Raw genomic sequence first — 22,027 nt, 5'->3', positions numbered from 1 at the left:
AGTTAAAAAGATTCTGGTGCCCTAGGAGTTTAATAACCATTATAAGTGCGCTAATCTAGGTGACCTTTGGATGTAGAGTCTGTGTGCAAAAAAACGGTTGAATTCTGAATGAAGAAAGGCCAAGGTATGCTTTGAGTTTCACAACATTACCTTTGTAAATAAAGGGAGGGGAAACCAATCCTTGGGCAGTGGCTTCCAGGAACCACCCCCAAGAATGCAATCTCACATGAGAGGGAAAAAAAAACCCAACAAAACCCTGCCTGTATAGCCACAAACACATGGCTTCCAGCTGGTCTGTACAGACAATAAAAGAAAGTCCACCAGCCAATCCTTCAGTTAGTGCACTTGAATATGAGGCTGAAAAACTCAGTTGAACCTGGGTTCTAATAATAATGATGGCATTTATTAAGCACTTACTATGTGCAAAGCATTGTTCTAAGCACTGGGGGGGATACAAGGTGATCAGGTTGTCCTATGTGGGGCTCACAGTCTTAATCCCCATTTTACAGATGAGGTAACTGAAGCACAGAGAAGTTAAGTGATTTGGCCCCCTCAAAGTCACACAGCTGACAAGCGGGGAAGCTGGGATTTGAACCCTTGACCTCTAACTCCCAAGCCTATGCTCTTTCCACTGAGCCACGCTGCTTCCCGGCTCTGCCACTTGTTTGGTGTGTGACATTGGACAAGTCACTTAACTTCTCTGTGCCTCAGTTTCCTTAATCTGTAAATTGGGGATTAAGACTGAGTCCCATGGGGGACAAGAATGGTGTCCAACCTGATTAGCTTCTATCTACCTCAGTGCTTACCTCAGCTTGGCAAGTAATAGGCGCTTAATGAATATGATTAAAAAGAAATTCTGATTTTTGGGAGATCATCTTATCAAATGGATGGGTTTTTTTTTGCTCCGAGCAGGCTCGGCCAATGAAGAGGAGTGTGAAGTGGCGGAAAGGGACAGGAAGGGGTCCAGAAGAAAAGAACCCACAGAGCCTTACAAGAAAGAATTGAACAGTGTAAAGAACAGCCAACTCACAGCAGCAGCAGCAGCAGTCGCCGCAGAAACTGAACATAAACTGGGCACACATTTTTGCCCCTGGACATTAAACTGTCTTCTCGTGAGTAAATACTGAGGGCCACAAACCGCCTTCCACCCTCAGTTGACAAAATTCTGTTAAGATTAAGGAAAGTAAATCACTTCACAACTGGTCAACAATATAAAAATAATTTTATTTACTACTGTAAATAAAGTAGTGCAAAGAGAGTAGACTGAACCCATTATATTGCATTACTGATTAAATTATCCTTCTATGTATCGTACAGTATTCATACTTTGTTTTCTCTCTCTCTCACGAACACACACACCCCCTCACACAGTACTGCATATACATCTTTCAAAACTCAAAATCAAACATGGGGGACTATGTTCTACTAGACTGTTGTCTGCATATTCCATTTTCCTAACCATTCTATTGAGCAATTCAAGGTGAAGCTTACACTTAAATTCTAATCATTTCCTAAATGTTATCTTAAGGTTTACAATGGAAAAAAAAACCTGTTTCCAACAATATCGTTAAATGACTTTTAAACACTAAGAATCCTAGAAAAATATAAGGAGAAAAATGTAAACTGATTTACAATGATAATTTCCCTTTCCAGATTTCAAACCACTTCCTACTATAATCAAGGGCTCCTTTTACCACCACCAGACGCCTGTCTATTATGCCATTAGGAGCAGGCTTTAAAAAATAAAAATAAAAAAGGACTTTTTTGGTCAAAGTCTGCTAAGTGCTGTATAGTGAGATATGATATACCCTGTTAAAATACCACAATTTCACCCTCTCATTGAAAAGAAAATAAAAAAGACCAATCAGTCAACCTAAATGACTTTCTGACCTGTGGAAGAACCACTAGCTGTTCTTAATATTTCCAGGCTGCTTTCCCCAAAATTCTCCAGGTGCAATATGACCAGCCAGCAGATGAGAAGTATTTCGGGTCTGAGCATCACAGCATCCACGTGTCTTGCCTTTCCAACGTCTGCTTTGGAATACCAACAGTCCCCAGAACTGCTGTCATCTGGAACGATGCAGAGTCATTCACCCCCGCTGTTCTACGTTATTAGTCATCGAGGGCTCCTCTGGTTCGGCAGAGTTGGCGTCTGGGTCTGTGGTGGAAGAGGAGGTTTCTGTGGGCAGCTGGGACCCTGCTGCTGGAGAACCAGTGGCTACAAACACAGAAAAACACACACCAGATGGAGGAAAACCAAACACATCCTGGACAGTACTGTAAGCTTGCGGTGGGCAGGTAACATGTCTACCCACTCTGTTTTATTGTACTCAAGACTCCAAGCTCGTTATGGTCTGGGAATGTGTCTTTAGTATTGTTGAATCTGAACTCTCCCCAGAGCTTAGTGGAGGGCTCTGCAAACGATAAGCGCTCAATAAATACGACTTCTCTCCAGGGCTTCTCTTACACAGGGCTCTGCACATAGCAAGCTCTCAAATACCATTAACTGGTTTAGTGGCATAGTGTCGCTGGTCCTTTTATATTCATGCAGATTTACCACACATATTCAGAAGGCAGAACTAGGACCAAGGATCCAGTCTGTCTCTATGTGGAGAATAGTTCTGAACGGCCCCAAATACATAACCAGTATCTGAAGTGAAAAATGGAGCCTGCCCACTATCTTAAACAATAGTAGCTGGAAATAGGTACTCATCCTCTTGCCCACAGTGATTTGGCTTTTGTTGAGCAAGAAGGAAAAGTATCTAATTTCATTCATTTTCTTTCTGGCTGCCTCCAAGGGAGAGATCAGACAGGTCCAAAATAAGTAGTAGATTCTGATCCTTTGTTTTGCCTTAAATTAGCATTCAGCTAAAAACATTTTTCACTGAGTGATTATTTTTTTAAATATTCATTCTTCATGAAATTTCAGCTTAACTTCATTGATTCAAAATGCAAGAGAAAGGAAAAGTGATCTTTAAGGGACTTGAGCTTGGGGTAGACAATATTTTCATTACAGAAAAATAGGGTATCTGGGAGAAAGTGTTGTGTGTGTTTTGGAATAGTCTTATTGCATATGAAACCTAACAAACTTCCAAGAAATAAATCCTCCATTTTCTCAAGCAGATGTGTTTTCAAAACTGAAGCATCCCTCAGTTTAAAAGTGCAAAAATCCATCATGTCTTGAAAAAAAAAATATTCAGCCAGGAAAGACAAGTTTCCTTTTAATCCGTGTCTATAAACTAACCACCTTCAGTTTGTCTAAAATGTTCTGTAAGTCTGACCGTGAAATGGGCTGTGTTTGGGATTCTATTTTGCTTTGTCGAGTCATACAAAGGTTTGGATTTAATATTAGTAAATCTTTACCTGAGCCAGACTGAAAATACTGCAGGGCCCACGCAATCAACAGCGATGCCAGAAAGGTTCCCAGGAAGTAGACCTGCTGAGCGTTTGGAAATCCACATTAGATGACTGAGAAACACTAGGGGGTAGGTGACTGCATGACAGACGGAGATAATACGTACCAGAGTAGAATGCAAAATGCTACTCCAGAGCATTCTTAAGTAAAAATAAAACAGAGCTAATGAGCAGGGGCTGAATGATTCTTCATTACTATGACTCCAGCATCTGCAAATACAAGCAAAATAACTTTTTTGTTCACTTTCCTTCATCCAGTGGCAAAGGTGACTCCCCTAAATTCTACCATAGCTTATGCATCTGCACAATCTGCACAATCACCCAGTAAAACTGCATTAATGGTGAAGCTTGCCACCAGATCCAGATCCAGAATTCATTTGGATCTCCTTACCCTCTGCTTCCATGCTTTACTCTGTCGGAGGCTGCCAATAGAAGGCAGATTTTGGATCTAATGAAGGCAGTTTTTCATCGATAGAGTGGTAAACAAAGCTGCCAACTCTGAGAGGGAGGGGGTGGAGGAGGAAGAGAGATCTTAGAGGAGGAAGTGGAAAGTTAAAGTGAGGGAGACAGGGAAGTACCGCTGGGGGGAAAGGCACAGAACACTTCCTGAAACTCCAGTTGCTCTAGAGTAAACAAGGAGTCAGACCAGAAGGAACAAGAAGAAGCAGGGAAACACAATTACTCTATACCTACATGAAAGCATCCACCTACAGTGATGTAATAAAAGCGCATTTTTGAAAAATCACTTCTACGATTCAACATTTGCCTCTATTCAGGCTGGCCTCGTCAACTCTCCTTGTTCTCAGTCAAATCAGAGCGAGGTTGTTTTTTTCTTTTAAGGTATTGTAAATGGTATTTGTTAAGCACTTACTATGTGTCAAGTACTGCTCTAAGCACTGTGGTGACACAACTTAATTAGGCCAAATACAGTCCCTGCCCCACATAGGGCTCACATTCTATGAATCCCCATTTTGCAGTTGAGGAAACTGAGGCATAGAAAAGTTAATTGACTTGCCAAGGTCACATTACATCCAACTAGTAGAGCCATGGCTAGAACACAGGTCCTCTGGCCTCCAGGACCATGTTTTATCCACTAGGCCACGCTGCTTCTCACGCTGTCCTGTCTTTTTGGGCAGGTGAGCAGTTTCGGCAGAGGGGAGCAACGACTCACAGTAAGTTTCAAACTAAAGCAAACAAAAAGAGCATACTAATACCCAAACCAGAAGACAGAACCTCACCAATGACTAATAAGGAGGGAAGAGATTTATGGCCTTATTTTCTGTACTAATTCCTTCTTGTGGGTAAGATTCCATAGTAGAAAGAAAGAAATTCAGCAATGTGACTTAAAATGGGGACCCCTCCATCTTGGCTTTTTGTTGTGATTATTAATAGTAAAAAAATCCATAACAATAATTATAACAATAATATTATTTTTAAGCACTTACTCTGTATCAAACACTGGGCTAAGCTTTGGGGTAGATACAATAAAATCATATCAGAAAGTCCTTTTTCCACATGAGGCTCAAAGCTTAAGGTGAGTGGGGTGGGGTGGGGAGGAACAGTTATTTAATTCCCATTTTACAGGGGAAGAAACTGAGGCACAGAGAAGTTATGTGACTTTCCCAAGGTTACACAGCAGGCAACTGGCAGTCAGAACTAGAACCCAGATCTCCTGGCTCCCAAACAAACTTGTGCTCTTTCCACTATGCCTTGCTACTTTCTCTTGTTCAAGCAAGTAGCTGTCAGGCTGGTTCCAGTCTGGGATTGAAGCCCAAGATGTCATTGGCTGGCCCTTTTGTTACCTCTTTGTTGTAAGTCTGCTAAGGGAATGGGAACATTTTGCCCATAGACAAAATCCAGTTCTGCCCATAAATCAAAAGGGTAGCAGTCAACTCACCTTTCATAAAGTTCCTGAAGAATAGAAGTGTTACTGGAGTGGAGGGTCCGGTCAATTTCCAAATAATCCAAAATGTGGGGAGGGATTGATGTCCCCTCCTCAATGAGAAGGGCCAGGTTAAAAAATCCCTAAAAATCCAAACACAAAAACCATCAAATCCTACCCTCGATCACTGACCCATGCTTAGAAGGCTCCTCAGAATATACAGTTTTTCACCCTCTCGTATATTGGGTTTGTTTTTTGGGTTTTTTTTAGCTCCTGGACCAGATGTTTTCATCATCTCCACTGATGAATGGTTTCCCTAAATGTATACAGCTGAGAAATGATTTGCAAAAGGACCGGTAGGCTTTTGTATGGAGGCTGAGCTCCATCTGCTCCAAAACTAGACAACCGGAGGGTTAGTCCTATTTGTTCACTTTCCAAAAACAGAACTGACTGGAAAATGTCTCCCCCACAACTGCAGGCAACAGAGAGACGGAAGCGACGGCAATAAGCGTTCTTCACAAATTTTCCTACAAACAGCCAAGAGAAGGCTGGAATTCTACTGCACAATTTTACCAACAGCCCCTGTGGTAATGTGCTTCACCTCCGCTTCTTGATGTTTAAAAGTCTAAAAAAGGTTCTTTCAGATTTAATAATTATAGTCTTGTTAAGCACTTTTTTAGGGTATTTGCTAAGAGCTTACTATGTGCCAAGCACTGTTCTAAGAGCTGGGGGTAGATACAAGGCAATTATGTTGTCCCACATGAGGTTCACAGTCTTAATCCCCATTTTACAGATGAGGTAACTGAGGCACAGAGAAGTGAAGTGACTCACCCAAGGTCACACAGCACACAAGTGGCGAAGCTGGAATTAGAACCCATGACCTTCTGACTCCCAGGCCCTTGCTCTATCCAGAGTTGACCCATAGGTTATGGAAAAATAGGTATCTGAGAGTTGACCCATAGGTTATGGAAAAATTTTCATCCTGATTCCCAGCTTAAGCTTTATTTTCCTCCTGGGTCTATGTAAATGTGAAGATTGGAAGGGGAGGTTTGGAACATCACTAATCTGCTGCACAGTTTAAGGTGAAGGGCTGAACACATTTAATTACATTGCAGCTAATGGCACTGTTACTTGGGGTGAATCTCAAAGGAAGAACCCCAGACCTGTCAAATGAGATAGAAAACAGGGTTCTCTCTTCCCCTCACTTCTATGGCCTAGCCATATCCGCCCACAATAACTAAGGGCAGTTAAACAAATTTTGCCGAGCAGAACTGGTAATGTCATCTCAATGATATTCTTGTGGCACATCAAGGATAGAAGAAACAATTGTAATAGTGGCATTTGTTAAGTTCTAACTCTGTGTCGAGAACTGTACTAAGCACTGGGGCGGATATAATATAACCAGGTTGGACACAGTCCCTGTCCCTTATCAGGTTCACCATCCAAGTAGGAGGGAGAAGAGGTATTAAATTCCCCTTTTATGGATGAAGAAACTCATGAGGCCCAGAGAAGTTAAGTGACTTGCACAAAGTCACACAGCAGACAGGTGGCAGAGCCAGAACTAGAACCCCAGTCCTCTGTCTCCCAGGCCCATGCTCTTACTAGGCCCTGAAACACCCCAGTTCCTGGCATTGACACAGAGGTCCAGTTCATCGGAGATGTAAATGCTACTGGGGCTAGTCCCAAATGATCAATTCGGAAATGGAACCTGGAGGCAGAAAGTTCTATACCTGTGAGTCTCCATCCACAGCGGCTTGGGCGTACATCTGCACTGACAGCTCAAGGTCTTTGGACTGGTTCTGGTGGCCATAGTAGTAAAGGTCTCCCATCTTCAAATAAGCTTGGGGGCAAGAAAGAGTTTTGTGTTGTCAAGTGTATGCATTTCAAACAGAGCTAGAAGTCCCTGCTGTATTTATTCTGTTAATGACAGCAGATTTGCTGTTTCCTCAGAGTACTGGAGGAGCGCCTGCTTCTTCACTCTTAACGCGTGCTTGTTATAAGAACCAGATCATGAGAGGGTTGCTCCTCTGACCCTCACTGCATTAGCACTGAGACACTACCCTAAACCCTCAGGTTGATCTGAGGTGTGCAGTTTGTTGTTTCAGACTAGAAATCTTGCCACTTTGGCTGTTTTTCATAATATGCTTTTTTCATACTGCTTAGCTATTCTCTTCTCCTAGGGAGGATTTCAGGTCAAGAGTTTAACCAAAAAAATAATAACTTATAATGACTTATGCCCTTTAAAGTCTACTCTGATACCAGTGATGGGTCTTTAGAAATAAAGAGAAGACATTTTCTGTGCTGATGAGAGCAGACTTGTAATCCACTTTTTTACTGGCATAGAACTTGCTCTCTTTCCTAACTTGTTTATTAAAAATACTGCATCTTAAATGAAGCTGATGCATTTTCACTGTTTCCCTGCTAATGTCTTCATTTAGCCACAGGTTTTCTATACATACCAAACGAGGGAGCATTGATTTGAAAGACTGAGAAATTATAGTATCTCCAAACACAATTAATCCCCAGGAATCTTCTTGCCAGCTCCTAAGGATTAAAAACAAAAAAAGTCCATTTTCTATCCATGCCAAATAAATTTTAGACTAGTGACTGATGTACTCTCACGTTCAACTTCATAATACACTAGGAATTATTTTACTTACTGGTCTCTCTTCACAGATATGTGCTATATTGGTCTGCGATACTTCAATTCCAGTTTCTGCTGCTAAAACATAATACAGCAGAGCTTCATGCCTAAAAATAGAGGATTAATAATCAATTTAATATGGTGTAATTTACTAATTTTCCAGAGAACCTTATAATCAAACACAAAAAGCACCAAACAAGCGGCATAAAATGAAAACGAAGCGTTTTTTTTATAAATATGGTAGTTAAAAATACTGCATGATCTGATTTATTTTCCTTCTAAGAGGGCTGAGTTTCGAGCTAGGATTTAGAGAACTGCTTTATGCAATAGCTACCTCTACTGGCTAAATACAAAAACGTGTCAATGGGGTTCTACTTATAAAGTCTTTTACATTCTCTCTCTGAGAGAAGGAACTAATCATAAGAGCCTGGAGAAATTACCGAAAATGCTAGAATTTTCTATTGTTCGCAAAGGGTTTTATCGAGCTTCGACTACTGCACAAACTTCTAAGATGTAGCCATAAAACACCCTCCAAAGCAATAATAAACCCAGCATAATGATAGAACCCACCGAGGTAAAAGACAAAACTGACCCCAAATGCACGGAAATTTCCCCATGATAGAGGCTCTAAACGTCAGCCCACCTGGGAAAGAACCCACACCTTCCCAGGGTCCACATCCAAGAGCGAAATCCAGGTTCCGATGGGCTGCAAATCCCAGGCAACGTGAGTTCTGGGGACCGCTGACTGGATTACACTTCATTACAAATGAGGCGGAAGCGCAGAGGACCGAGGAGATTTTAGGCAGTTGCCAACAACTCAGATCTACTCTCAGCCCAATTCTTAAAGAAATGTTTTCTAGCCTCAGCTGAAAACTACCTTTGGTTACTTGGCTCCCCAGAAGAGACTCATGGCTCAGGGAAAAAAAAAAGCACCCACACTGTAAGCCCTCTAGACTGCAAGCTTGTTATGGGCAGGGAATGTGTCTGCTAATTCTGTTGAATTGTAATCAGTCAATTGTATTTATTGAGCGCTTACTCTGTGCAGAGCACTGTACTAAGCACTGGGAGAGTTCAATACAGCAATATAACAGACACATTCCCTGCCCACACCGAGCTTCCAGTTTAGAGGGAGAGACAGACATCAATATTAATAAAAAATTTCAGAGAAGTACATAAGTACTGTGGGGCTGGGATGGGGATGAATAGAGGGAACAAGTCAGGGTGACACAGGAGGGAGTGAGAAAAGAGGAAAGGAGGGATTAGTCAGGAAAGGCCTCTTGAAGGAGATGTACTTTCAGTAAAGCTTTGAAGCGGGGAGAGTAATTGTCTGAAGGATCTGAGGAGGGAGAGGGGAGAGTAATTGTCTGAAGGATCTGAGGAGGGAGAGCGTGCCATGCCAGAGGCAGGACATGCGCAAGAGGTGGGCGCAAGACAGATGTGATGGAGGTGCAGTGAGAAGGTTAGCATTAGAGGAGCGTAGTTTAGGGGCTGGGTTGTAGTAGGACAATAGTGGGTTTGTAGTCTCCCTAACGCTTACTATACTGATCTATACATAGTAAGTGCTCAATAAATACCAATGATTGTTTCAAGAGAAGTGGACTTTAGATACCCAGGGACCAGATTTCCACACAAAGGCCTTGCCTGTTCATATTTTCAGAACTGCAGCGATAACACAATTACATGGAAATGCCGCTTACAATAGACCTGCCTTTCGAGACCAGCTCAAAGGTTTCACCCCCAGACAGCATGTTCTACCATTACAGATGCAGAGTTCGCCCCATATCAGTATTAAAACAATCCTTTCCTCCAGACAAGAGATAATCCAGGACGGTTGTTACAATCTTGGTTTTGGGGGAATAAGCGAGGGTTCAAAATGCATCACAAGAACAGTATGAAACGGGTGACGAACTTTACTTTTTTTCGACCCAAACTGAAAGAGCCAGAAAACAGCTCTATAAAGTTAAACTGCACTTGGTTTCCCCGGGAAATAAGAACAAAATTAGATATAGAGCCGAGTTCCAAAAAACAATTTAGAGAAAGGCTTCAGTTATTCAAATTCATTTATAGATTCAGAAAAAAGGCACTGCTTGAGCAGCAGCAATTTATTTTGAAAGACATCAAGGACATGATAAAGAAGACCAGAAAGAAGTTAGGATCCGCAGATGTATTGGGAGGATTTTTTTTTTTTTTAAGTGCCAGATAATGGAAAAATTTATAGGTATAATGTTTGGCAGCAACCACGATCATCAAAATGAATTTCAGAAGATGAAAATGAAGGTGCAGGATTTAATAATAGCGATAATCACTTTAAGATGGAATTGTTTACATCTGATTCCTTACCATTCCATATTAGCCAGTACCCTGTAATAATAATTATGGTATTTGTTCAGTGCTTACTATGTACCAGGTGCTGTTCTAAGAGCTGGGGTAGATACAAGTTAATCGGATTGGACACAGTCCCTGTCCCACACAGAGCTCACAGACTTAATCCTCATTTTACAGATGAGGGAACTGAGGCCCAGAGAAGAGAAGTTACTTGCCCAAGGTCAGGTAGCAGACAAGTGGTGGAGCCGGAATTAGAACCCATGACCTTCTGACTCCCAGGCACGTGCTCTATCAACTACGGCATGTTGCTTCTCCCTGTGTCTACCCCAGCGCTTAGAACAGTGCTCTGCACATAGTAAGCGCTTAACAAATACCAACATTATTAATACATCAGTACTTAGGTTGGGAGTCCTATGTGGGCCAGGCAAATTACACTGCCCCCACCCCAGCACATACAGCACTCGGCACATAGTAAATCCCTACTAAATATCCTAACCGACCAAGTTCAAGAAAGTTAGCTGTTTGAGATCACACTGGGACTGCACTGTGGCAGAATTAGAAGTCATAGCCTTGAGTTTGCAGACTACCAGGCAAACAAAGACAACGCTGCACCTCTAGCAAAGCAACAGCCCTCTTAGAGTATTTATAATAATAATAATAATAATGTTTGTTAACCACTTCCTATGTGCTAAGCAAAGAGCTAAGAACTAAGGAAGATACAAGATTATTAGTTTGGGCACAATCGCTATCCCACATGAAGCTCCCAGTCTAAAGGGGAGGGAAAACAAATATTTAATTCCCATTTTATCGATGAGGAAGCTGAGGCACAGAGAAGCTAAGTGACTTGCCCAAGGTCACACAGCAGGCAGGTGAAGTGGTTGTCCACCTACCACTGCATCAAACAGAAACTCCTTACCGTCAGCTTTAAAGTACTCAATCACCTTGCCCCATCTCTCAACTTGCTGCTTTCCTACTACAACACAGCTTGCACCCTTCATTCCTCCAGTGCCAACCTACTCACCGTACCTCAATCTCATCTATCTCAGCTCAGACCGCTGACCTCTCACCCACATCCTGCCTTTAACCTGGAATGTCCTCCCTCTTTATCGGAAGATCACTCTCCCCATCCTCAAAACACAATTCCTTCAAAAGGCCTTCAATAATCCCTCATTTCCTCTTCTCCCAGTCCTTTCCGAATTGTCCTAGCATTTTGGTTTTGCACTCTTTATTCACCCCTCCCTCAGCCCCAAATCACTTATGTACATTTCTGTAATTTCTCTATTTATATTAATGATTATCTCCCCCTCTAGACTATCAGCTCACTGTAGGCTGGGAATGTCTTTTTCTACCAACTCTGTTATACTGTACTCACCCATTTGATCAGTACAATGCTCTGCACAAAGTCATCGCTCAATACATACGATTGATTGATTGAAGTAGCAGAGCTGAGATTAGAGCCCCGATCCTTTGACTCCCAGGCCTGTGCTCTTTCCAAACTTCTCAGAAGGAGTAGTTTAACAATATAAGTTTTTTTTTAGGTACTCAACATTCCTATTTACCTGTGTACTTGAAGAGAAACCATGTGAAGCTGATCATTAAGTATTGATATCTCAGGATGTCACATACCACAATTGGTTAACATATTCCCTTGAATTTCCTTATCGTGCAGGAAAAACAGATGAAGACCCAAGCTTTTTTTCCACTGGTTTGAAAACGCTTTTGAAACCGTGAACATTTCTACATGAAGTAAACTGCTCAGCAGGAGTGTGGGAGAGGAAAAAAGAGTAAACAGACATCGCTTGTTTCTTCAGAATGAGAATAATAGCAGCCCCATTTTCTAGCCAGGGAATAAAATAGGTGTGATTTTTGTTGCAATTTCAGCCCAGATCACCAGGCCTATGTGTTGTGGGGATCATGGAGGGCCTCAGGTGCAACTCCGATCAATCAATCGTTTTTACTGAGCCCTTAATGTGCGCAGAGCACTGCATGAAACACTTGGGAGAGTATAATAGAGTTGGTGCACACATTCCTTGCCCACAGGGAGTTCACAGTATAGAGGGGCTCCTGACAGCTGTGTCAGCCAATCCCACTTACGTCTGCTCCCAACCCCGTGAATCCCACCTTACCCTACCGCTAGCAGGTTGGAATTTTGGAAATTGCTTTGAGGTCATCCAGGGCAGCAGCAGGTGAAGGGCCAGGGTTTGGGGTGAAAATTCCACCCGCTGACTCAGATGAATGAACCTTAAGAAGGGTTTCTAGGGTGAGCTTGGACAAAGGTTTGCTTTGTCTGCACATCTCAGCAGCATGTTGAAGCAGGTGTTTCACATTAGGCTTTCTGATACAGAGTTGGAGCAAAAATGGTATTCTCCGCTCCAAAATTTTCCCTTAAAAATGCTCAGCCTGTAAATATAAGGCCAAGACTAGTCAATATCTACATCAAGTTCTGCTCAACAGGGCCAAGAAAAAAATTTGCTTTTCCCTAAATTATTGTATAGTTTTCTTTGGTCTGTTCTCCTTCTGCCACAGAAAACATATCAAAAAAAATTTTAAGAAAGCATCACACATGTTATTTGGAACCTATTCAGGAAGATGGGATTTTTTTTAACACAACAGTGCTTTAAAAATACCTGGACTATTCTTTGCTTTCTTCACTGCTGACCCCTGGAATAGCTCTGATTTGCAACGTAATGTGCTGGCAAGAAAGAAATGCAACTCCCTTCCCCAGATCCTGCCCCACTGCTGGGCCTGACCAAGAGTATATCTCCTCTAACTGGACCTCTGGGAATGTGCTTGTCTTGTCTGGGACACATAATAAATCTGACAGCCTCTACGGTTAAGGGCTTTACAAATGTTTAAGTCAAAGGAAAATAGATGAAATAGGAAGAAGCAAGAGAGAGTGAAATGAGACATGACAGTTTGACTGGTGGCTGCCTCTCAGACGATTTCTCGTGATGTTCAAGGATGACCTCAGGCACTACAGCACTGTCTTCAATATGCCACGGCAGCATAAAGTTCATGCTTCAATCACACTCCCTCTCCAAGCAATCCTAAATAAATCTTGGAGTGACCCAGAAAAGTATCAGCTCACTCAACTGACACACACAACTTCAAAATAATGCCAGAATAAATCCATTATTGCCAAAAAAAATCAAAGATTTTGTTCTATGTGACCACGATTGCTGCATTTAAAATATTCAACTAAAGAAATGCCCCAAAATAATATAAAAATAGAAAACATTTTCTATTTCATGTTCAGGTGAAAAATTGGGGGATCAGGGTGAGAGGCAACATGGGCAGGGAATGTGTCTATCAAATACTAAGTACAGAGCCCTGCACACATGAAGCACTCAATAAATATCACTGCTTGACTGATTGATTACTAACATAAACTCAAAAAAAATTTTTCATGGTAAAAGTTTCCCAGTGAGATGGATGCAACATAATATTTTCTTCATTTTTGCAAAGGCATTCTTATTTAGATTGAAGCAGATTTTAAACTGCCCAACAGGTCATGGCAAAATGCACTTGAGTATCAGAAAATTATAAGTGCTGTCAGATCACTCGAGGATGGATCATCTTATTAATGTCAATCTATATAACAGAGTTTCAAAGACAGATAACTGAATCCACATAATAGCGTTTCAACTAAGAAACTGAGGGAAATCTCTGCTATTGAGAAAGTGTGAGCTTTATCTTTGGAGGCAAAATTATGAAACATCCCCTTTCGTGACCTAGGGGATAGAATGCAGGCTTGGGAGTCAGAAGGACCTGTGTATTAATCCTGGCTCTGCCACTTCTCTGCTATATGACCTTAAATCACTTAGGTCATTTAACTTCTCTGTGCCTCAGTTGCCTTGATTATAAAATGGTGATTAAGACCGTAAGCCCCCTGTGGGGCAGGAACTGTGTCCAACCTGATTTCCTTGTATTCACCCCAGTGCTTAATACAGTGCCTGGCACATAGTATGTGTTTAACAACTATCACAATTATTGTTGTTATTATAGTATGGATGGTGGAAAGTTGATTATCCAAATCAAATAGAAAAGAGGCTGATTCAGGTACATGAAAGTTCAGATAACTGAAGACAATGAGATTTGGCTCTCTTGACAGTTTCTTGCCCAGTTAGGTTTGCTATGAGACAATTTTTTTTTTTTTGATGAGCCAGATTTTATTATCCAGTTATCAGAGGTTTTTGTTGTCAGGTTTCTAAGGATGTGTGATCAAAAGGGTGAAATGTCTTGCAGGTCGATTCATGAAAATCTACCAGCCTGGCTAGGTTTTTCATTTGCCTTTCCTCTCTCTCTGTGCCAAACTGAAAAAAAAATCCAACAGAATACCAATGTTTTGGCTCATACTGTCAATCTGCATTAAAATTCTCCTTTGCCTAAGCCTTGCTAATATATCTAGATCCTTTCCTGGTTCCAACCAACTCATGGAGATCAAAACATTGGCTTTTATAAATCCTGCATCACTGCCTGGGAGCTAACCCTCTCTTGCTAAAGGAGACTGGCAGGATCATGCTGAAAGGAAGCCAAACTGGAAAAAAGGGAGCAGACTCAGTTTGAGCCTTCTGGGATGGCCGTTATCTCACATGGAAGCAGCATGGGCTGGGTGGACTTTTTTGGGGGCAGGATCTGGCTGGGCAAGGCTTCAGCTAGTCAGGGCATGAGGCCAGTCCATCAGCCTGCCTGGCCCCTGTCCAAACTGCAGAGGTTGCCCTCCTCAGCCTCCATCCTGCTGCTAGGGTTATGCCTTGGTATTTGTGGAGCACTCCTGGAGCGTTTTTGAGCCTGCCATTTCCTGCTCAGTGATGGCCTGCTGTGGGGAGAGAGGAGTCATTCCCTGACGGAAGGACTTGTGTCCCTGCAGCTAGAGGCACAAGATGCCCCCCCTACTCCCCAGTGGTATGGCCCAGGACACCCTTGCTGCTCTCCGAAGAGCCCTGGCAATGGGACTCTGCAAAGGCTGAACTTGAGCCAACTGAGGTTCCCAACACCCAGGATTTTGCTTTACCCTGCAGCCTTTGTTCAGCTAGATTCAGGAACAGGGTTGAAATGCTTACACCATGCTAAACTGTAACAGACTGGGGGGTTTTCAGACCAAGATGGAAATTTCCCCTGGTGAAACAATTCTCCTGAATGAAAATTGGGAAATTTTACTTCTGTAAATCACTAGATCATCAGCTTTTGAAAACTGGAATTCCAAGGAAAATCTGTCTTCCTTTTTTGCTGATTTACTCTGCATTTCTTTTATGTCAAAATGTGTGTCTTTGAAAACCATAGGGGCTATTTTCTGAAGAATACCCAGAGAGAGCATATAGATTGTTGATCAAGCTTACCATGACATCTCCAGGTATGCGTTGAGAGCCTTTCTAATGACATGCCCCAAATAGCCATTCTTCTCTGCCACATGCTTTGCCCAACTGAAATAGATGGAAGGGAAATGTCAAAATCACTGGGATTAAGCCAAGTGACACTAATACTGTCTTTTCCATCTTAGAGGGTTCTATGGTGCCTGGGGAGCTACAACCTGCACTAGATTGTCTGAGGAGGGTGAGAGGAGGAAGAAGGAAGTGGAGAGAAAAAACGGGAATGGGGAGGACAAAAAAGCGGGGGAAGAAGAGGGGTGAGAAGAGGAAGAAGGGGAGTAGGACGAGGAAGAAGGGGAGTAGGATGAGGAAGAAGGGGAGTAGGACGAGGAAGGAGGGGAGTAGGACAAGGAAGATGGGGGGAAGAAGGGGGTGAGAGAAGGAAGAAGAAGGGGGATTGGAGGGGACAAAGAAGGCAGTAGAGGGGGAAAGGGGTGGTAGGGCTGGTAAGGGAAGAAACTGGAGAGAAGGAAGAAGGGGGTAGAGAAGGAAGAAAGGGGGCAGGGGGGAGAGCCACAGAGCCCTTAGTCTGGTTATCAAATTCAAATTCACTCTGGAGATTTTTTCCCATAGGGTGGTGGTTCCACGGAGAACCTTTTAAAGGATTAACATGAAATTGGGAATAAGCCAATCTCTTCCTCAACCACCCATCCAGAGGGGATAGAGTGCCAATCACCACAGTCTTGGTAACTGCTGAGCAGGGATTTAGATCTATGAATCCCACTGGGATGAGGGACTATTTTGCTCACCAAGCTTTTTATATAACAATAAGCTACAACTGAATGGCAATAGGAAAAAACAAGGTAAAGAGAGCTTTGCATCAATCTCCTTTCCTACAGGTGTAACACACAACCACGAGACACATGACAGCATGGTCACATGAACTCCACAGGAATTCCTCTCCCCTAATTTTCGCCCATTGTTTCAACCCCCTCTTCAAACAGAGCAAAATGGATTCATTTGGGTTTCAACTGTTTTCTCTTTCCCAGATCACCCTCTGAGGTAGTTAGCGAACAGTGAACTGTTCAAAAACTCAGCAAATGTCTGGCTAGTCTATCAACGGCTCTCCGGCCTCAGACTAATCAAGAGTTGAGTGCACTCGGATGGAACAAGCTTCATTCAAAAATGGTAGTTTCTTCAGGAGAAATTGAAAACAAAATTTAAGAATCCCCAAAACATGTTTTTCACTCTCCCAGTGACCGGGGTTTAAATAAATTAATTTTTACTAGAAGTAATTTTTCATTGTTTCTTACAGGACGGCCTTCTCTGGATCCCGGGGAAAAGTTTCCAAATTGCCTGTGATATAGTACAGAGAACACCATAATGTTCCTTCTATGTGTCCACCTTGAGCAGCTTTAAGGAAGTATTCCCCAGCTAATGTCTGTAAAGAAACAGATGAAAACATCAGACAGGCTACACAGTGCTCTCTCTCAGCTTCCTTAGAGGGTCTACTCGGGCTTAATAGTAAAGGATCACACAGCTGGATCACAGCCTCCTAATACCTTTTCTTCTTTTTTTTAATGGTAGCTGTAAGCGCTTACTATGTGCCAGGGACTGTACCAAGTGTTGGTTTAGATACATGATAACTGGCTGGACACAGTCCCTGTCCCACATAGGGCTCACAGTCTTAATCCCCAGTTTTACATATGAGGGAACTGAGGCACAGAGAAGTGAAGTGACTTGTCCATGGTTACAGAGCAGACAAGTGGTGGAGCTGGGATTCCTACTCAGGCCTTCTGACTCCCAGTCCCATGCTCTATCCACTAGGCCAGGCTGCTTCTCGCAAAACCAGCACAGCAGTCCCAGAAAAATACATATACTATCAGAAGGAAGGGCTCTGAAACATGGTACTAGACCTAAACTGATCCCCATAACAAGATTACGTAAACACAAAACACTCCGTAGTCCTGATGGGTGAATATTCACCCACAAAGGTGCTCTCCAACATGCACAGAAAATGTTTTAAATTCCATATCCATTGACATCTTCTATTTTAATATGTCAAGGATATTAGTCATTTAGCAGTCCCACCCACACGCTTGGGGAGTTTCTAATCAATCACTGTCTATTCTGCTAAAGGCCAAAGCCAGTCCAGCCCCCCAGGAGGCTGAGGGTCCAGGGTAACCCTGGTGGAATCAACTACCTTGGAGCTGGATGAATCTTAGTGAATCTTGGGGGAGTAAATCTCTCCCAAATCACCTCTCTATAACCACTTTCAGTCCTCCATGCTTCTCCCAAATAATGGGGTTTATTAAGCCTTTTTTGAAAGTGAAGTTCTGAACTTAATGCTTAGGAAAACACACCAGGAGCTCAAAATGCTTTCCCTAACTGTAATGACTCTAATCAATTAACAGTAAATAAAAATAAAGTAGTTAATTTTGTGACACGCTTATTGTGTGCCAAACACTTCATTACGTTTTGGGGTACATATGAAACAGTGAGATCTGATATGGTCTCTGTCCCATAAAAAGCTCACAGTTTAAGTAGGAGGAAGAGCAGGTATTGAATTCCCAGTAATCAGATGAGGAAACTGAGGCATAGAGAAATTTTAAGTGACTTGTCCAAAATGACAAAGCAGGAAAGTGACAGAACTGGGATCAGAATCCAGATTATCTGATTTGTAGGCCCATGCTTTTTCCACTAGGTCATACTACTTCTCAGAATTTACTGAGTGCTTACAATGCAATGGAGGAAACAACAACAAAATATTTATAAATAATAATATAATAATGGTACTAGTTAGCGTTTACTATGTGCCAAGCACTGTTCTAAGTGCTAGGGTAGATACAAGTCAGGTTGGATACAGTCTCTGTCCCACATGGGGTTCAGACTCTAAATCCCATTTTACAGATGAGGTAAATGAGGCCCAGAGAAGTTAAATGACTTGCCCAAGGTCACACAGCAGACATGTGGCAGAGCCAGGATTAGAATCCACCTCAGGACCTTCTGACTCCCAGGCCCATGCTCTCACAACTAAGCCATGAAGAACAGGGATCATAGGGATTATTTGAAAACCCAATTCAATATCTTCATTTAAAGTCTCAAGCATTCGAATTGGGATATCTTACTTAAACACGCAGAAATGAAACGTTAAGACCAACATTTTCAAAGACAAGAATAAAATTCAAAGTAACCTAGACAAATAGAAAAAAATTGGGATCTACACAAATGAGGCACATCAATAGGAGGACCACACAGAACAGGAGTCAGCAATGTAGAAATGTCATTTAAAAAGTCAATACAGTCCTGAGATGCAATAACAAGAAACTGATGTGTAAATTAGGAAATAATCCTCTCTATCCTACATTCTGCACTGGACAAAATATCAAGATAACTGATTTAGAGTACTGAGTGCAATTTTGATCACAAATTTTAAAAAGAAATGGAGAAACCAGAGAAAGTTCAAAGAAAAACACAGAAATGATTATGGGGATAGAAAATACATTCTGTAAAGAAAGGAATTGGGATTGTTTAGTCTGGAGAAGAGATGGTCCATGGCTGATTTAATAAACTGGTTCTTGAATAAGGAGAGGTTTTCATGGAAAGGGCACTATCCAATTGTCCTTCATGTCCACAGGGGATCATTCAATTAAATTATGGCAGGAGAGGCTTTGGTTGGACATAAGTAAGAATTCCTTAACTGGGAGAGTGCAAAAGATGAAATGGACTATCAATGAAGGTTATGGAGTCTTCAAATCCAGTGAACTTTTAGAAAATTATTGACAAACACCATTTTTTCTATACGGCATTTGTTAAGTGCTGACTATGTGCCAGGCACTGTACTAAGTGCTGGGGTAGATAAAAACTATTGAAGTTGGACACAATCCCAGACTCATAAGGGGCTCTCAGGTTTAATCCACATTTTACAGATAAGGTAACTGAGGCATGGAGAAGGGAAGTGGTCAAACGGCAGACAAGTGACAGGCCCGGGATAAGAACCCAAGTCCTTCTGATTCCACTTGTCCTGAACAGTTCAAACTTGCTCCTTCCAGGTGCTAAATGTCTGATTCTATACATATTTAACAAAGGGCAGGAAAAGGATGAAGGAGAAATATTTATTCTCTTTAAGGTAGACCTGCAAAAACGCAAATATATTTGGAACACACCCTTTTAGAGGAGGAAGAGAAGAAAGGCAAACAGGAGTTCCAGTTCAGGATATATCTAACAGCTATTACCATGCTTCCAATTTGGGCCATTGAGAGTTTTGTCAGAATAACAATTTGAGAATTCAGCTGCATGAAATCACCCTGCTTTAGATGTTTACTCACTTGATTTCTTCCAGGAACGCCTGGAAAAATCCCATCTAAATAGAGGACACCAAGATTGTAGGATGCATCAGGATTTCCCATTTCTTCAGCTCTAAGCCAGTATTTTGCTGCTTTGACATAGTTTCTGCGAAATTTATGGTAATACCACCCGAGGCCATTCACTGCCTGATGTAATCCCTATGGTTTAAAACAATAAAAACATTAATTTTTTTACTAAAAAAGGGTCAAATATGCTGTTTTGAATAATGTGATGTATTCGAACATCCACTTCACTACCCAATAAATACTTGCTGATGATAATGATGCTGATGAATTTGAAAATAATTTAATATATGTCTAGTTCTTTTGGAAACCTTCTCAAATTGGATAGTAATGAAAGAAGATCTGTGTCTCCTGAATCCTGCCTGACCTGGAGAGTCTCTCGGAATCAGTCACCAAAACTCACTGTTTAGTTTGTAGGGTCAGTGTTCATTGTTCCTGTTTCTAAAATTGTGGGGAGGATTTAGAGGAAGTGACTGTGCTTTCTTCACTACAGAATTGGAATGTCCTGGCTGGCCGAGAAAAGTGCTGTCTGGGTCCGTGCGTTTTGTCACAGTTAAGGAGGGGTTTCCAACAGATCTATTTTCTCAGCTGTTGATAATGTTCTCTTATGGATTAAACCACCACCCGGGGGTCCTGCTAAAGCTGCCTATTGACGAGCAAAGGCTGTCTGTGGTGGCTGAGTATATAACCTGCTCTTCCAATTACTTTTAGGCTGTCAGTGCATTTATTTGGATCTGTAGGCTGTTTAGATGGATCTATAGGTTGCTTAGATTGTTGTGGACCATACAACTCCCGGGGAAGAGAGAATGAGATGGGTTTAAAGCATAGAAGTGCTGCTGCTTCCACCTGTGGTTTGTAACTGGATCCAAGTAGATCTCAGGCACAGCCTGTGGGCCAACTAATGCCGTGGTCTGTAGACGGAGTATCTCTAGAGGTTGCTTCCTGCATCCAAAGCCACTTGGAGGCAGGTAGAAGCCCTCTGTGGGCAGAAGATGTAGGCCTGGATCTGAGCAGGATATGGCCTTTTTTTTTTTCCCCAATGGTGTTTGTTAACTTCTTACTGTGTGCCAGGCACTATACTAAGCACTAAGGCTGATACAAGATAATCAAGTTAGACACAGTCCATGTTCCATAAGGGGCTCACAGTCTTAACCCCCATTTTACAGATGAGGTAACTGAGGAACAGAGAAGTTAAGTGACTTGGCCAAGGTCACATAGTGGACAAGTAGCAGAGCCGGTATTAGAACCCTGGTCCTCTGATTCCCAGGGCCTGCTTTTTCCACTGAGCCACAGTTCTTTTCTGGCCATATGGCCATATGTTGCTATTCCCTATTTAAACCTCTGTTGGGATGGAATGCAGAAGACAAGAGGGAGCCCATCGGACTAAATCCAGACAAAGAAAGGGGCAAGGTGAGAGGGAGGGACTGATATGAACTTGACTAGGCCAAGGTATTCCAATTAATTCTGGGTTCAATCCCTAAAGTACATTGTCTTCTCTCTGTTCTCCCTCTTCTCCACTAGCTTCTCCACACTCCTCATTATTCGCACTGATGCTTCCAAAAAGATTATTTTAGATTTTAAAGCCACCGGTTTAAGGCTTCTGCTCCTAGAATGTTCCTGCTACAGGACCACATCCTATCCAGATGAGCACCAGGACAAATTCACCTGCCCGGACAGAATGCTTTTCTTTATTTCCTGCCAGACTGAGAAACCAAGTGGAGTGGAAATATATGTTTCAGGGAAAGTCAGGCTCATCCAGATCCAGGCTAAGTGTTCAGGAGATTTCTATTGTTTTCCTATTTAATGAAGTTAGCCTGAACTTCAGGGATTAGCCCAGTGCCATAGCAAATCAGGATCAGAGTACGGATTAGACACCGCCACCCCAGAATCTCTAGTCTATTCAGCCCGGTAAGACTCATTGCCAAAATCTCACATGATTTAAGGAATTATGTTAAGGATTCCTTTAATTGTCCATGTTGTCATCTACACCAGAACCACAGAAGACCTATGTTATAACCCTGGCGAAGTCAAGAACGAAAATATTTAAAGCACCTGTATCTCAGTGAACCAATCATATCTATTG

At 42.1% G+C, this 22,027-nt stretch overlaps 1 protein-coding gene across 2 annotated transcripts in view; it reads right to left on the bottom strand.

Moving 5' to 3' along the window:
- Nucleotides 1-1,203: 1,203 nt before the first annotated feature.
- Nucleotides 1,204-22,027, bottom strand: part of SEL1L3 (SEL1L family member 3) — a 79,882-nt gene continuing 59,058 nt past the window's right edge. The window contains exons 15-24 of one of the 2 annotated variants that reach the window (XM_029083411.2): nt 19,903-20,079; nt 16,888-17,015; nt 15,605-15,688; nt 7,957-8,047; nt 7,756-7,840; nt 7,027-7,136; nt 5,312-5,439; nt 3,522-3,624; nt 3,364-3,439; nt 1,204-2,218 (exon numbers count right to left, since the gene is read on the bottom strand). In XM_029083411.2, the coding sequence (XP_028939244.1) occupies nt 2,091-2,218; nt 3,364-3,439; nt 3,522-3,624; nt 5,312-5,439; nt 7,027-7,136; nt 7,756-7,840; nt 7,957-8,047; nt 15,605-15,688; nt 16,888-17,015; nt 19,903-20,079 (1,110 nt within the window). In that variant the 3' untranslated portion in view covers nt 1,204-2,090. The remainder of the gene's footprint in view (nt 2,219-3,363; nt 3,440-3,521; nt 3,625-5,311; nt 5,440-7,026; nt 7,137-7,755; nt 7,841-7,956; nt 8,048-15,604; nt 15,689-16,887; nt 17,016-19,902; nt 20,080-22,027) is intronic. The other variant, XM_029083412.2, reaches the window with a different exon arrangement.

The sequence above is a fragment of the Ornithorhynchus anatinus genome, chromosome 18 (genome assembly GCF_004115215.2).
Source record: "Ornithorhynchus anatinus isolate Pmale09 chromosome 18, mOrnAna1.pri.v4, whole genome shotgun sequence".
NCBI lineage: Eukaryota > Metazoa > Chordata > Mammalia > Monotremata > Ornithorhynchidae > Ornithorhynchus > Ornithorhynchus anatinus.
This window is presented reverse-complemented; position numbering and strand designations above follow the sequence as displayed.